Source organism: Biomphalaria glabrata, chromosome 18 (genome assembly GCF_947242115.1).
Source record: "Biomphalaria glabrata chromosome 18, xgBioGlab47.1, whole genome shotgun sequence".
Classification (NCBI taxonomy): domain Eukaryota; kingdom Metazoa; phylum Mollusca; class Gastropoda; family Planorbidae; genus Biomphalaria; species Biomphalaria glabrata.
In genome coordinates, this window is record NC_074728.1 from 20,870,666 (window position 1) to 20,887,574 (window position 16,909).

The window sequence follows — 16,909 nt, forward strand, 5'->3', positions numbered from 1 at the left end:
CATCACTCTCATGCCCTGTCATCACTCTCATGCCCTGTCATCTCTCATGCCCTGTCATCAGTCTCATGCCCTGCCATCTCTCTCGTGCCCTGTCATCTCTCTCGTGCCCTGTCATCTCTCTCGTGCCCTGTCATCACTCCCATGCCCTGTCATCACTCTCATGCCCTGTCATCACTCCCATGCCCTGTCATCTCTCTCATGCCCTGTCATCTCTACCATGCCCTGTCATCTCTCATGCCCGGTCATCCCCCGTGCCTTGAAATCTCTCTTATGCCCAGTCATTACCCTCATGTTATGTCTCTCCTCTAATGCCTTATCATCTCTCTCATGCCCTGGCAACATCCCTCTCTTGTCTTGACTCTGATGATAAAAGAATGAAATCAGCTTGTCACGTGACTACGTAGACCCAGTTGCCCACTCCAAATTTTACCACACGAATGTCTAGTGAACGTGCACATATGGACCTGTTTGAAACGGAAGTATTGGGTCGCTTTAAAAGTTTCGCTTTTTTTTTTGAGAAAAGAAAATATTTAATTCAAAGACTATTATCAAAAGACTTTTGTCAATACACAAAATGAATAGCAATGTAAGAACTAATGCACAAAAGGTAAGGCCAACTTAGACAAATATACACAATTCTTTTTTTTAAAACCATCTTTTATGAAAGAACGACATTTATATACATCCTGGTCCGCTAAGGGAAACAACTAATACAATTGCGTCAAATATCAAAAAAGCTTCTAAAAACAGAAGCAAACAAGTTAAAGAAATTTATCTTTGTTTATATGGAACTTAATTCCACCAGCCCACTCGCATTTAAGCCAACAAGGCCACTCGCATTTAAGCCAACAAGCCCACTCGCATTTAAGCCAACAAGCCCACTCGCATTTAAGCCAACAAGCACACTCGCATTTAAGCCAACAAGGCCACTCGCATTTAAGCCAACAAGCCCACTCGCATTTAAGCCAACAAGCCCACTCGCATTTAAGCCAACAAGCCCACTCGCATTTAAGCCAACAAGCACACTCGCATTTAAGCCAACAAGGCCACTCGCATTTAAGCCAACAAGCCCACTCGCATTTAAGCCAACAAGCCCACTCGCATTTAAGCCAACAAGCCCACTCGCATTTAAGCCAACAAGCCCACTCGCATTTAAGCCAACAAGCCCACTCGCATTTAAGCCAACAAGCCCACTCGCATTTAAGCCAACAAGCCCACTCGCATTTAAGCCAACAAGCCCACTCGCATTTAAGCCAACAAGGCCACTCGCATTTAAGCCAACAAGCCCACTCGCATTTAAGCCAACAAGCCCACTCGCATTTAAGCCAACAAGCCCACTCGCATTTAAGCCAACAAGCCCACTCGCATTTAAGCCAACAAGCCCACTCGCATTTAAGCCAACAAGCCCACTCGCATTTAAGCCAACAAGCCCACTCGCATTTAAGCCAACAAGCCCACTCGCATTTAAGCCAACAAGCCCACTCGCATTTAAGCCAACAAGCCCACTCGCATTTAAGCCAACAAGCTCACTCGCATTTAAGCCAACAAGCCCACTCGCATTTAAGCCAACAAGCCCACTCGCATTTAAGCCAACAAGCCCACTAAGCCAACAAGCCCACTCGCATTTAAGCCAACAAGCCCACTCGCATTTAAACCAACAAGCCCACTCGCATTTAAGCCAACAAGCCCACTCGCATTTAAGCCAACAAGCCCACTCGCATTTAAGCCAACAAGCACACTCGCATTTAAGCCAACAAGCCCACTCGCATTTAAGCCAACAAGCCCACTCGCATTTAAGCCAACAAGCCCACTCGCATTTAAGCCAACAAGCTCACTCGCATTTAAGCCAACAAGCCCACTCGCATTTAAGCCAACAAGCCCACTCGCATTTAAACCAACAAGCCCACTCGCATTTAAGCCAACAAGCCCACTCGCATTTAAGCCAACAAGCCCACTCGCATTTAAGCCAACAAGCCCACTCGCATTTAAGCCAACAAGCCCACTCGCATTTAGGCCAACAAGCCTACTAAGCCAACAAGCCCACTCGCATTTAAGCCAACGAGCCCACTCGCATTTAAGCCCACCAGCCGACTTGAATTTAAGCCCACAAGCCCACTGTGGGACAAGGACTGATTGAAATGTATGTGAAGTTTTGACATTAGATTTTAGTAGGCTTACTAGAGCTGTCATCATTGGCTGGCTTACAATACTAGATCTAAATCGATGTTATTTAATTTCACATTCTATTAAATTTCCATCTTGATTATAGAGAGTGTTGACTAATCTAGGGTGACTCTAGACCTAGGCCAATAATTCCGAACCTTATTTACCGTGGGGTATCTTTAGATTTCCGTCGCGCGAGTCTCAAAGGGACACCAGCGTACCCCAAAATGTCGAGTTGAATGAAAAAGTGGTCAAGAGTTTTGAGGGGATGAAGAGGACCTCGTTACTGGCCAGATGTGACCAGTGAGTCTATTTCTGACAGCCCAGGCTTTGTTGCTCATATTTTGAAAGGTTTTGTCGCTATCTAATCTCTAGATATAAATTAACTTTGATCGTCGATAGGCTGTATCTACATACTCTTATCTATCACTTTCATTAGTATCAATTTAGTTACTACAGAAACGTTGACTGAAGCTAAAAGAAAAATGTTCTTTAAAAAAATGGACTTCTCTTTATTTAGTAGGTTTTAACGAAGAAATATATCATAATCCAAATAAAGCGACAAAATGTTGACCTATATACACATCATATTTCGATTCACTTCCAAACTTCATTTTTTCGTACGCTAAACAGACTTGCCCGTGACATCAGAATCTCTTCAAACAATACAAACAGAATCACACATTTGATAAAATATAACAAGTGAAATATCGTAGCTTTTCGAAATACTGTACCATTTATGCCCTTTGCTCTGTTCTGACTGCCTTGTGGTGTGGTTTGAGTTCGAACCTTGCCGCCGCCATCTTCCGCCTTTCTGCGGAAGGTTTGACTTAAGTAAAAAAAAAAAAAAGTAAAGTTCCCCTCTCAGACCTTGAGATCTATAGGGCAGATGATGTTAAGGTCATCTGTTTCTTTTGCTAACGGTTAACGAGAAGGGTGTCATGTGGCCAGCACAAAGACCACCCACCTTTACTTTCCCCAACTAAAGTCAGGTACCCATTACAGCTGGGTGGACTCAAGGGCTACCTACAAGTTTCGAATTTCAAAATCCCAGTCTTCAACGAGATTCGAACCCAAGAACCCAGGTTTGGAAGCCAAGCGCTTAACCACTAGGCCACCCCGTCTCCTGAAGGGTTGGGATGGGAAAATTTTTTTTTTTTAAATCCGAAGGAAAATCCGAAATACGTAAAGATTTTAAGACAAACAAATCTTTCTATCTATTCTTCTTTTATTTGCACCATAACTTAGTATAGTGTAAATGAGTTGATAGGTCGTAGAAAGAACTAAGGATTAATTACCCTAATGAATCCTGTCGCAAAGAATACAACATATGAATCTTACGTACAGATAATACAGCCTCTACATTTTATAATATTTTAGACACAATTTAGTCTTAGCTAGGAATGGGTTTTCTTCATTTCGGTGAAGACCAGATCTACTTTATCTCTTTCTATCCTAATTAACGATATTATGTTTGATTTGACCCCATTAAATTAAATTACTTTAGAAAGTATACCTTGTGTTACATAAAAAGAGCATGCATTCTCCTATGATTCTATACCAAAAGTAACGTTTTCTGATTACAAACAAAAATGTTATTAAAGTTTAATCATAACGCAGTAGAATTGAAAAATGAACAACTCTGTCTGAACGTGGAAATAGTTACGGAGTTAAAGAGTTAAATCTTGTCAGCGCTGTTGTTTCATATGAGAAACAGTCCGTCATTGTGCACATGTAGTCTATGATAAAGAAATAGATTGTCTTTGGCTGGTCAGTGCATCTGCAAAGTTACTAGGAGACTGTTGGCAGACTTTAAGTTGTTGTTTTTTTTTGTTTGAATATAGTTGAATCCCTAAATCTGTCATTTGAGACGACTATAATGTTTACATGCTTTTTATTGTGATTCTGTTGTTTTTTTCTCTAAGTCTTTCTAGGAGGACAAGACTAGAAGAATGATTGTTGCATGGATTTGTCTTGTTTCAAGTCAACTCGCATCTGAGGCTTTCTCGACAAAAGGTAATATACGTGTAAAACATGACTCAAACCCCCCCCCCCTCCACTCCCCCCCCCCCCCAGAAACTACCCTTTCCCCCCCCCCCCCCCCCCAAAAAAAAAAATAATTATGACATGGAAATACAATCTACGACCTAGTAGCTGAACATGCCTTTTATTGAGTGTGTGTGTGTATGTGTGTGTGTGTGTTTCTAAGGTGACGGCAAGAAGAAGATGATTGGTGGCTGTCCTGTGTGGATGATGCAATAGGAGGAGATTTGTCGTAATGCAGATCTCAAGGGAGCAGGCGACCCAGAGGCAGACCCCCGAATGCGATGGATTGATGATGTGGAGATCTACAACAGCTTGGGGTATGTGCATGGAGACGAGAGGGCACAGTAGAGATCTGAATGGAGGGATATGTTGAGGCAGGACAGAGCCCATTGACCATTACATAGTTTAAAAACCTTTGTTTTCTTTTGTGTTTTCTTAACAGTCAACGTGACGGCACTAGGCAACGAGTTCTTACTGGCGTTCCCTAGACTCCGTGACCCGGCAATCTATTTACTCATGTATACACTTGCTGAGGAGGCTAAGGTGAGTGAACATTGAAAAAACAATAGGCATCTTGTAGTGTTGTGAGATTCAATTGCAAACATTTATTGCAAGTGCTGAGTTAACCCTTAAAACGCGTGTGGTAGTTTAGCCTCTAAACATCAGAATTGTGTATGCACTCATTATAAAACAGTTCAGCACTTTAAGGGTTAAAGGAAACCAGCACTTCACCCCCCCCCCCCCCCCCAAAGCGCACGAAACGAATGATAAAAAAGAATTCTAAGCCTGACGGAGAAGAAGAGAATAGCAGGACAGAAGGACAATATTGAGGACAAAGCCTGACAAAAAAAAAAGAAAAGAATAGATTGAGGACAATCCGAGAGAGAACGACTAGCGGAAAAAATGAGAGAGATAAATAAAAAAGGGGACAGAAATCACGGCCTGAAAAAGGGAGACAATATGTTTATACGAAATAATGTTATAAAAAAAGTCAATACTTATACGATGTGTGATTGTATCAATTAGTTTGGATCAGTTATGTAATTAAATCTATAATAGACCTAGACCAAAAGCAATAAAACTGTGTGATCAAAAATATTTTTATTAATTGTTTTTGTTAAGTTCTATTTCATGCTTTTAACTTTCTCAATACGCCAAGAACGTATAACTTATGTGGACCAGATGGGAAGATTGGAAGGAAGGGGGGGGGGAATGAAAGGGATATATAAGTGAATTTTTACCGTATTCTGTATTTTATAGGATTAATTTATTTTTAAAAAAAAGGAAGGAATGACCTGAATTGGAGCTCCTGGCGCAAGCCTCATCAAGCTAATATTGTATAGTTATCTTTTGTTGTTACAAAATTACTTAAAAGCGAAGACCAATAAAGGGGACTAATTCTGTTCATGCCGTTATGTCAGTCAAGTACAATTTCTCTCCCTTGTTTGAGATTGCAAATACAAGTATTAATTACCGATACTTAATTAACTAATTGGTAAATTTCTTTGAAAATGATTCGTTTGCTGTCAAAAAAAAAAACAGTAATAGGCCCTAAATGTGTCAAATTTAAGCTTAATCCGGAGATTGGGTGTCTGAGAAATAACATTTACAAACTTTTTACCATACAGACAGACAGACAAAGTTGATGTAAAGTAAAAAACTGTAAACTAAACTCACAGTGTATTTGATAAATGATGTCAGTGATATGGCTAAACTAACAAAGTAATAAGGTTGGAAGATAAACTAGTAGCGCAGATTTTCAGTTATTTCACGTGGGTACTCAGTCCCAACTGCAACCTACATATTTTGCCACATCTAACGTAGACATAACCATTGCAGCTTGCGGTCGATTTAGATTTTCTTATTGGTTACTACGACTGTCCTCATAAGTGGATTTTGTTTTGACTATTGTAAGTGATCTCCATCTGTCTCGTTCTAAAGGTGCCTGCAATCAAGTGCTCTCTTCAGTGTCAGTTAAAGCAGGTTGGCGCCTAAGCTGGTCTTTACAGCGCTTCTACAGGGCGCCTCTGTTACACCGGGCTTTCAAAAAAAAAAGACCGTCTTATTAAATTTTATATTTATAATACTAAAAGAACTTTTGCAGTAGCTTGTTATTAACACAAATAACACAAAATAAACAACCGCTTCACTTTCCTAGTAGTTTATTTTGAAATACACAGATACACTTAACTCTTTCTCTCCTAACTGACGATACCAGCGTTGATTCCACTAGAATATGGTAAATAATTACGGAGGGAAAGAGTTAATAAGAATGATAAACTGTGGTCGATTAAAGCACACTCCTGGACTGAATCAATCTCAAAACTAATAATATCTAGTAGTTATAAAAAAAAGACAGCTTAATGTCACCTAAAGGCAGCACAGAAACCTCTCGCAGAAGACACAGTCAGTCTTACGTGTCCACAAAAATCAATTGAACCTTACTGTTGCTAGGAGACGCAAGTGAAGTACCCCTTTAAGCCCAGCAATCCACAAGGGGGATGATATTTCTATGGCCAACAGTAAACGAGGGTGGCATGTGACCAGCACAACGATCGACCCCTTTAACCTTTCCCCTAAAGAATGTCAGGAGGTATCCATAAGGGGGGTGACGTCAGGGGCGTCCTGAAAATCCCTAAGTTCAATGGGTCCATGCAAGAGTAGATCAAAAGTGACAACGCTCTTGGAGAACGGAAACGCCTTATACACATAACGCTTTCAAGAAACAATATCAATAACTTATTTTGATTGGTCTTTGCTTAAGGTAACCCTATCTTTAACGAACCCGGGAAGCTCTGACCATAGCAGGTTCAAGGAACTTTCCGTAAAGAGATCGAAGTCTGTTCAACATCGACTAAGCTCCAAAAAATTGTAAGTAAATTGTAAAACTGTATTTGTATTGCATTGTTATTACAATACTACATAAACTACATATTTTGCTATATTTGTTGTAACTGAATTTATTATTATTATTTATTTATTATTATTATTTATTTACTTGAATTCATTTCAATTATATCTTTATCTTTCTTTATTACTTACAACCCGGTAAGATAACAACCATTCATGCACATCGGTGGATTAAGGATTTTGCATTCAGAGAGAGAGAGAGAGAGAGAGACTCATAAAATGACTGTAACGATTTTCATAGCATTTTAACAGCTGATGTATATCGCTGTGAAAAGAACTATTATCTCGTTGGTCACATGGTAAAAACTCTTGCATGACCGTTATATTTTTTTCAAAGTAAAATAAATGGTAAATTTGGCTTGAGTAATGGTCTTAGATCTAGAGCCAACATCGGTTTTGAAAGGACTATCGCATTATTGAAAGGACTAATCACTATTGCATTCGGGAATTCGAATTATATATGGAAGGTGTAGTTCATTTTTACACTTACCAGCGATTGTATTCTGTTAAAAAAAATTGATGTTGTTTTTTTATTATGAAAAGTAGACTGAAATAGTCCTATATGGATCATGTATTATATGTAAATCTAATTAACCTTTTTGACATGCAGGAAGAGCAAATCAAATTATTTCCACAATTTTCTAGGATTTTTAGCGGCCCCCGTAAGGGGAAAAGCCGCTATCGGGCTTGTACAAATGTCCGTCTGTCACACTCAGATATCAAAAACTAGAAGAGAAATGAAAAACATTATTTCACCATGCGATGTGACTTGAAAAGTTTTGGTGCAACGGCTAATTTTTGTTTTCTAAAAGCAAACCGTTTAGTTTAGAATTTTTCATAAAAGTACACCAATTCTAAAACAATACATAAATGTAAGGGAGATAATGTTACAATATATTGTTACGATCTTCTCTATCAGGCCTTCTGCAAACACTGCCCAAAACAACACAACACATCTAAAACATCAACTTGACAACATAAGCTTCAATAAAAAAATATGGCGTTTTAATAACAACTACATCGACAGCCAATTCAACACAATAGGCTGCACTAACTTGAAATGCTTTCTTGTACTTAACAGAACTGCCTAACTAACACTACAAGTCTCTCTAGCTCGTGCAGCTACATTTTCGAGGACCCAAAGGTACATCACAGTCGTTTAGCTTTTCTGTCCTGGACTCAACTGTCCTTTCTTTCCACATTGTCTCTCGACCGTAAAGGCTCTTGATCACATGACCACAACACAGGTCATACTTGCGGTTATTAGCAGTACTGTCCCTTGTCTATCGACAGCCGTTGACCCGTTGACCTGTGTGATTGGCCTGAGTGGTGTGTATCACTAAGCCGCACACACATTAACCCTTTCAGTCCGCCACTGGAGTTACCACATTGCCCCTTGCTTAGATTTGTCCGTCCCGGACAAAATCTACCTCACGATATGGGCTGTGAAGGTTTATCGTTGCAGGTGGGGGTCTATCAGTGGGATCGGCAGAGGGCTTGTATTTCCATCTCGATGAGGCCACCGGCATTGCTACCTGTGCATGTCTTTTTCTCCTGCTCCCGTTGGTCGTCCTTTGGTTGAGGGGACGTCGCGCACGTTGTCTGGCTTTCTGTCAGTCGCCACCGATCGCAGCCTCATGGCTAGTAGCGGAGCTCTTGATGTCATGTCACTGGCGCTACTACAATGTTAACAAAGAAAGATAATATTTTGTGTATTTTCAGTCTGACGAAGTCTAATAGATTTTTTAAAATGTACAAGTAATGTTCAAAACATTTTATTACTGTCTGCTCGAAAAATACACCAAAGTCAAGAATTCTTTAACATTTCGGAATATCACTTGTGATACTTTGGATTTCATTATTGCCCGCCCTTGTTTTTCACTCAACCAAGACACGTGTGTGGGTCGCCCTGTCAATCTGATGGCAACCCCTAAGTCCATAACCCTAATTTCAATCACCATGAATTTTTGACTAGAGGTATGCCATCAAAGAAGTACAGTCACCACAAGTGCTTGCTGCTGACCAGTGACCAGCCATTCGGTGTCTACGTCCACATGTACGACGAACAATATTCGTTGAGCAGTTTCATGGCGGTTCCAGTTCAAGCCTTTGGGAGAGCCTACATTGCCATCACACATGAGTAAGTACTGACCTTACACTCCCGCTCCACGACACGGAATAGAGATGGCTTGTTTTAATGTTTATTTAGTCATCTTAATAATTGGCTATACGTTTGAAGACAGGAGGATGCTCAGGATCTCTCTATTATTATTTTTAGAGTAGATTTATTGTCCTTAGTCCAGTGCTACTTTTGTGTTAGAGTAGAGTTATTGCCCTTAGTCCAGTGCGACTGTTTGAGAATAGAGTTATTGTTCTTAGTCCAGTGCTACTGTTGCTGGAGAATAGAGTTCTTGCACTTAGTCCAGTGCTACTGTTGTTTGAAAATAGAGTTTTTGCACTTAGTCCAGTGCTACTATTGTTTGAAAATAGAGTTATTGCACTTAGGCCAGTGCTACTGTTGTTAGAGAATAGAGTTATCTTTTGAGTCTAGTGTTTCCCAAATGTTTGAAATATGTGTACCCTTTCTACACTTAACTGTTGGTCATGTGCTCCTCACTTTAAAAGAAATGGATTTATATAAAAACCAAAATATATTTTGTGTTCTTTTTTTTCGTACTTAAACAAAATAATAATACATTTATTAATAAATGAATTTTAAATATGCTCATAATGACGTTTAAATAAACGTAATGTTTCTTTCTGCGCATCGGGTGTGACTAAATGTAATTTCTAATTGATAGTTTACCTTTGAACAAAAGTGTTGGTGAATAGCTAATCTCTTTTTCCTGGACTCTGTAAGAAGTATTTCCCTTTGGTGAAGTGTTTAGAGATCTGCGGTATCCATAGCGTGTAAACCTAGTAATAAATTAAAAGGAACATATTTTTAATAAAATAATTTATATCTTGATGTCGGATTGTCTAAATCTTTTCTAATTTACGAGATCTAAACGGGACAGACGGACGGACGGACAGACCACACAAAGCTAATCGCGGCTATTCCCCTTTCGGGGTTTCTAAAAAAGGGGAACGACCTAAATTAAACTTATGGCTCAAGCCACATTAAGTCTATATTTTAACTATTCTGCAGCTTCGGCTCTTATGAAAATAGAAGATTGTATAGTTATCTATTGTTTCAATATTACTTTAAAGCGGTGACCAGACAGACAGAGTGAGATATAAAAATTATCAAAGCTTGATAAAACCGAAGTCACGTGTAGACCGTCAACATCGGGAACGGAAATTGTGAATGATTTTACTCTTTTTGTGTGAGAACATTGTCAAAACAGGAACTTTTTAAACCAAGTTTATTGCAACTCAATCGTCCTGTCTTCTGTTCGTTCGTCTGGTTACACATTTTGAACGTTATATTCTCCCACCCATTCTCGCATCAAGTTAAAACCTCGAACAATTATATATCTAATAAAATACGAATCAATTAAAAAAAAAACCCAGTCAAGTCATAAATGGTAATACATTATTTTGTTTGTTTACTATAAAGGAAATCAACTTATACGTTTAGAGTATGTGGTTATCAAATTGGATCTCTTTTTTGTTTTTAAATATTTTCTTGTTACAATCTAATTGGTTTTCTTTTAGCAATAATAGCTTTTTTTTTGTAAAGAAAGTTGATTGGTAATTGGTGCAACGCACACACGCTAAGCAACATTTTCTGTATTGTATAAGTGACATAATGCATGTTTTGCTTCTAGCAAACGACCTTTTATCACCGTTATGGCACAGCGGAAAACGAAACTCTTTGTCTCATTCTTTTTTTATTACGTGGGTGATCATGTAGTGGACAGGGTGATCCAGCCAATCAGACCTTTTAAATGGAGAACACTACAGATGGAAAGGTATGTCATCAACTTTATTTGAATATTTCTTGGTTATCGGACTGTGGCTTTTTCGGAAATTTCCGAATGTTTGGCTTCATAAATGCAAGAGTTTAGTAGATTATTGTTCAGGAACGAGTTGGTATTCGTCTTGTGAGTCTAGATTTCAATGCCTAACATGAAATAGATCTATACAATCACTTAATCATGATTCTTTCTTCAATTTGGGGGGGGGGGGTGTTTGGCGTTGTAAAAAATATTTCATTGTTTTTTATTTAAAGTTTATGTTTTATGAAGAGAAAAACAATAATTTTGATTAAAAAAAAACCAGAACATTGCGTAGATAGCCGTAGTGTACAGATAACTTTATTGCTTATTAAATTAAATTTAAGCGTTTTGAAATATTATGTAAGCTTTGATTCTATCTTTATGTAAATCTAATATGGATCATTACCGGATCCAGAACTTTGGAGTGGGGGGGGGGGCGTTTTTTTTCCAAACCCTAACCCTAACGCCCAGTAAACCCTAACGTGCATACAACATATATATATATATATATATATATATATATATATATATATATATATATATATATATATATATATATATATATATATATATGAGAATAAAAAAAGCAGTGTTTCTCATCTTTCGGCGAAAAAACAACAACACCAGTCATGTGAGGCCTTTCTCTTGCAAATTTTGGGGTCTGGGGGAGCGCTGCAAGCGTTTTCTTGCATTTCTCACTGCAGAAACGCATCCTCCTGACTTCTACAGCTCATTATTTATCAGTGGGTTTAGTGGCTGAGCCCCGACGCCAAAAGCGTTTTCTTTCATTCTTCACTGCAGAAACGCATTCTCCTGACATCTACGGCTTATTATTCTTCAGTGAGGTTCGGTCGAAGCCCCGATGCCAAAAGCGTTTTCTTGCATTCTTCACTGAAAAAAAAAAAGCATTCTCCTGGCCTAAAGCTCATTATTCATCCTATTATAGAGTACCTTTTGAATAATGTTGAAAAATATTCTAATATGAATTTATAGGCCCTTAATACATTGAAAATAAAACCGATTTGTTCCTTGAAAAGATAAGATACGCAAACACATTAAGGCTTTGAGGATCGCCGCCGAAAAAACAAATATTCGATAGATAATATTCCCTGGCATTTGGTTACCAATTGTAAATCATTGTGCCAAGTGTATTTAGCTAGAAAAATATCAGATTGAGAAAAGGTTAAGAAGACTAGGAATATCTGGGTTTAGAACTTAATCGTGATCCTTATACTGAATAATTTCGTTTGAATTATAACTTTTCCAATGCAAAGTCTTTTCCATTTTATATTTACTAATCATACAGTTTGAGATTAGATTGTGGTACGACATAATATACAGTGGGTTCACATATCATTACGTAGTTTATATTTTATAGATATTCGACTAATTTTATTCACATACTATTTCTTCATAAAATAGGAACGCTCCCCCCACTCAGAGGGCTGGAGTGGGGAGGGTAGTACATGCAATCGCCCCCCCCCCCTCTTACCCCACCGAATCGGCCAAAATACCAGAAGGGGAGTGACATAATATAAAATTTATATATTAATTCAACTAATTTTGTTCACAAACAATGACATAAAAGTCAAACGCTATCCCCACTCAAGGGTTTTAGGTGGGAAGGGCAGTAGAGGTATTCGCCCCCCTCCCCAATCGGCCAACGGGGGAACGACATAATATAAAGATCGGTTAAAATACCAATAACAAGTTTTAATCATATGGATATTTAATTGGTTCTGTTAGCAAGCTGTGATTTCTACAAATAAATTGGACAGCCCCCCACTCGAAATTTTAAGGGGTGTGGGCGGGATTGATGCCATTGCCTCCTCTCGACCCCACCTATCGGCCAACATCCCCCCCCCCTTGCTCCGCCCCAGTGATACAGATTGCATCTAAGTTCTATATCTAGAGGTAGATCTGGATCTAGACCTTAGGAGTTCTAAATCAGCAGTCAAAATTTAGAAAATGTAGATCAACTTCTAGATCTAGGTGTCTATATAATAAAAGTACCATTTGATTATAAAGTAATAACAATTATACAAGGTTATTACTTCAGACTAACGATCCTAAAGTACATGCTCGAAATCTGTATTTACCTATTATTTTAATTTCTTTTTTAATATCAGCACTCATTGTGTTATCGAGTTTAGTGTTAGTCTTGTATGTTTCTTTTTAAATGTATTTTTAATGTTTTATACTTGGTTTTCTTTCCTAATTTTTATTCTTTATTTTGTATTTCTCTTTTCTTCCTTATTCTCTTTTTTCTTTTTTTTTTAACCTAGCTACCAAGCTTTCTCCTTAACAAAGTGTACAGACAAAATTTTTCTTGCTTATATCTCACTAACAGGTATGTATGAAACATTTTACATAACAACAGAGTGTATTAACGCTCCGTAATTATTTTCCATGTTCAGGTGGAATTATTAATTTTTCTCCCATTTGTATTTCACTACTCTGTCAATGATTTTCTTTTGATGAGAACATGTTTTAATTGGTATATATTATAGATAAATATGTCCTTTTTATATAACACAATTTTAAGTTTACAAACCCAAAAATTTAGTTAGTGTAATGGGATCAAATCAACGATGGTATCGTCAATCAGGAGAGAAAGAGTCAAGTTCCTGGGGGGGGGGGGGGGATGAAGTGGAACATCACGTTCAGTTCTAATCCCTTCAATCGAAAGGAAGATGACACAAGACTTGATGAAAACAAAAACTTAAGAAAAGAGAGGGAGATGGGTATCAGCTAAACAGAGGACACTCGTTATGCATAAAATAGCAGACCAATTTAAATTAAGCAACACAAACATGAAAAAAAAAGACACTTACAAGTGCAGTGATATATACACGAGTCCACAGAGATATTATGTAATTGAGATGAACTCTTTCTCTCCTAACTGACGATACCAACGTTGATTCCACCAGAATGTGGTAAATAATTACGAAGAGAAAGATTTAGGACACAATAGAAATAAACTAATATTAGCTTTTGCTCCTTTCGCTCGAGTTGAGGACGTCGAACAAACAACAACAACCCGCTAACATCTCATCAGCAACCTACAAATGTTATTGTTACGAATGAACAGTGACAGGTAGAGGTCACTATGTGTGACCCCGGCGAGATGACACAGCACCGAGTGTTCTCTGGAATCTATGTGTGTAAACAAAGACAGGATGTGACGTGCCCTCACGTGTTGTTCCAGAGGACGAACAGATCTACGAAGGGGGCAGTGTTGCAAATGAACAGTGACAGTTAGAGGTCACTACGTGTGACCTTGGAGGTCACAACGTGTGACCTCGGCGAGATGACACTGCAGCAGGTGTTCTCTGGAATCGACATGTAAAAACAATGACAGGATGTGATGTTTCCTTCCATGTTGTACCAGAGGATACTAGCAGTGTTTTTCCAACAATAGACAAGCGATTAGTGACTGTATATAAACCAGAGAGTGGATGTGAAAAGAGTCAGTACAGTCGTCGTTACTGTTGTCTACTGTGCGAGACAGTAGAAGAGAGTGGACTTGAGCCATTAAAGTCGATACAGTCGATGTAAGACGTATACGCTACATGTTACAGTGACGAATTGTTATAGTTATTATTCAATAAAGTTATATAAAGCTGAAAGTTGAGTCGTCAAGTTCTTTGCAGTGATTTTTATTTGTGTGCCTACTAGTACATTTAGCCAGAAGATCAGAAATACGTAACATTATTTTGATTCCACCAAAGTTTGCTTATTCAAATGTACTGTGTTTCGTGCCTACACTCTTGCTTCACCATAGGCCGACATTGCACCAATCAAACATAAACAAATCTTAAATTGGTAAATACTATATGAATTTAGGATTTTTTTTCTATGTATTGCCATGTAAATCCCATTAGAGAAACAGACATTTAGAAAATAAATATCGTCAAAATAAAAACCTAGCTAGATTGAAGTTCGGTGCAAGATGGGTTCCATCGCATTGTTAAATCAAAGAAAAGAAAGAAACGACAGATTGGTCAAGCTAGGAAGTCTTGTTGATGCACCAGAAGAATCGCAAAAAAAAAAAAAAAAGTTCAAAAGCAAGATTATTTCTTAATGGATCAAGTCAGAAGTGCACGACCACTGTAACACGTGACGGGAAGTCTGAAGCTTTTCAAATCAGAAACGACGAATGGTGGCAATTAGACAGAAAGAATCAGGAAAATCTGGCACGTTTTTGCATGGGACACCATCAGATAGAAATCTATTTCGCAAGGATCCGAGAGAACCACGATCCCACAATGTCGAAGCTGCTAGATGGAATACGAGACAATAGAACACATCCTCGACAACAGCAGCATGCTTAAAATTGATTTCTAAGGTACAATGAGTCTTGAGAAAGATCTGTTTGGAAATCGGCAAAACCTACCAAATACTGCCAGGTTCCTTGGCCTTGCTATAAAATAGTACTTTCAGCATGGATCTTTAGTGTAATGTAGGCTTACAAATGATTCTTCAAAAACGCAAGATGAGATCCCTCTATAAGAGTCCAGTGCGTTCTTCATAGGTCTACAGTCTCATTGATTAGAATTAGGTCTTAGCATTGCAAACGTCTCTCCCGTGACAGTGCATTTCTTAGCATTGCAAACGTCTCTCCCGTGACAGTGCATTTCTTAGCATTGCAAACGTCTCTCCCATGACAGTGCATTTCTTAGCATTATTTTAAGAGAGTAAGCCGTCCAAAGAGCGCACTTGTCTGTACTTTTTGGGCTACAAAAATCTAACAGGTGTAATCAGTAATAAGTTAGAGTGACAGAGTGACCCATTTCTAAAACAAAAATGTAGTCATCGAAATTGTTACATTGTACCAAGAAAGTCGGCTTTATGAAGACAAAGATATGGTTGTTTAGACGTACTCTCTTTAAACCCTTCCCCTTGAATTCATACAAAGTGTTAATCTCTCTACAGGAAGTAAAATTGAGAGCGGCCATCCTTTTGGCGTCATTTCCGGCAGCTGCAGCTTCATTGAAGAGGATTGTGAAAAGCCAGAAAAAGCTCCCGACATGAGCTCAGGTATTTTGTTGCGGCCCACGAAAGGGGAAAAGAGGCTATGAGTTTTTTATGGAATGTCTGTCCGTCTGTCCGTCCGTCCGTCCCATTTAGATCTCGTAAACTAGGAAAGATAGTGAAATTCGACATCAACATTTTTTAGACCATTCAAAGTTTTGATGCAACTGCTACGTTTTTCTTTTCTGAAAGCAAAATATTATATTTTTAAAATCATTTAGGCAAGCATTTTTTTTGTCATAAAAATACACCACTTTTACAACTATTCACTACTGATAGTAACAAATACGTAATGCTCTCTAGTAGGGGGGATTATTACTTTATAACTTTTTTATCAAAATCTTTTTTGTTTACATTAAGTTCTGCCATACTCACTACTACATTTACACAAACGGAATGTTTAATTTTTTTTTTAAAGAGAAAAAATCTATTTAATATGCTTATAAGTTGAACATAATTTAAAACAACAATTAATAAGTAGTTTTTCATATTATTGCGTGAACAGCAGCGTGCATACTGTACAGTGGAACACAAAACTAAAGAATTTTTTTTTTAACGAAATGTTTTTTTCTTGAGGATTTGAAAAAGAGATTGACCCTTTACAAAAAAATTAGCTCAATTACATATTCATTATAAGACATCAGTTAGGCCACTTTCACTTTCGCCTATCCTTTGGTCTGCTGTACCGCTGGGGCACCACACAAGATCTGTCAACCTTTTTTCTCCATTCTTTTCTGCAATTTTTCTTTGATAGATTTTCATTCTAATGTTTTTTTCTTAAAAATATTGAAACCTGCCTTTGTACCTGCCTGGGT

The 16,909-nt window shown here is 38.1% G+C and overlaps 1 protein-coding gene across 1 annotated transcript in view; it reads left to right on the forward strand.

The window, feature by feature from the left end:
- Positions 1-507: 507 nt before the first annotated feature.
- Positions 508-16,909, forward strand: part of LOC106058458 (uncharacterized) — a 47,220-nt gene continuing 30,818 nt past the window's right edge. Inside the window, exons 1-8 of the mRNA XM_056017528.1 lie at positions 508-607; positions 4,089-4,179; positions 4,652-4,752; positions 6,974-7,080; positions 9,095-9,259; positions 10,890-11,033; positions 13,346-13,410; positions 15,996-16,100. Of these exons, the coding sequence (XP_055873503.1) occupies positions 4,116-4,179; positions 4,652-4,752; positions 6,974-7,080; positions 9,095-9,259; positions 10,890-11,033; positions 13,346-13,410; positions 15,996-16,100 (751 nt within the window). The 5' untranslated portion in view covers positions 508-607; positions 4,089-4,115. The remainder of the gene's footprint in view (positions 608-4,088; positions 4,180-4,651; positions 4,753-6,973; positions 7,081-9,094; positions 9,260-10,889; positions 11,034-13,345; positions 13,411-15,995; positions 16,101-16,909) is intronic.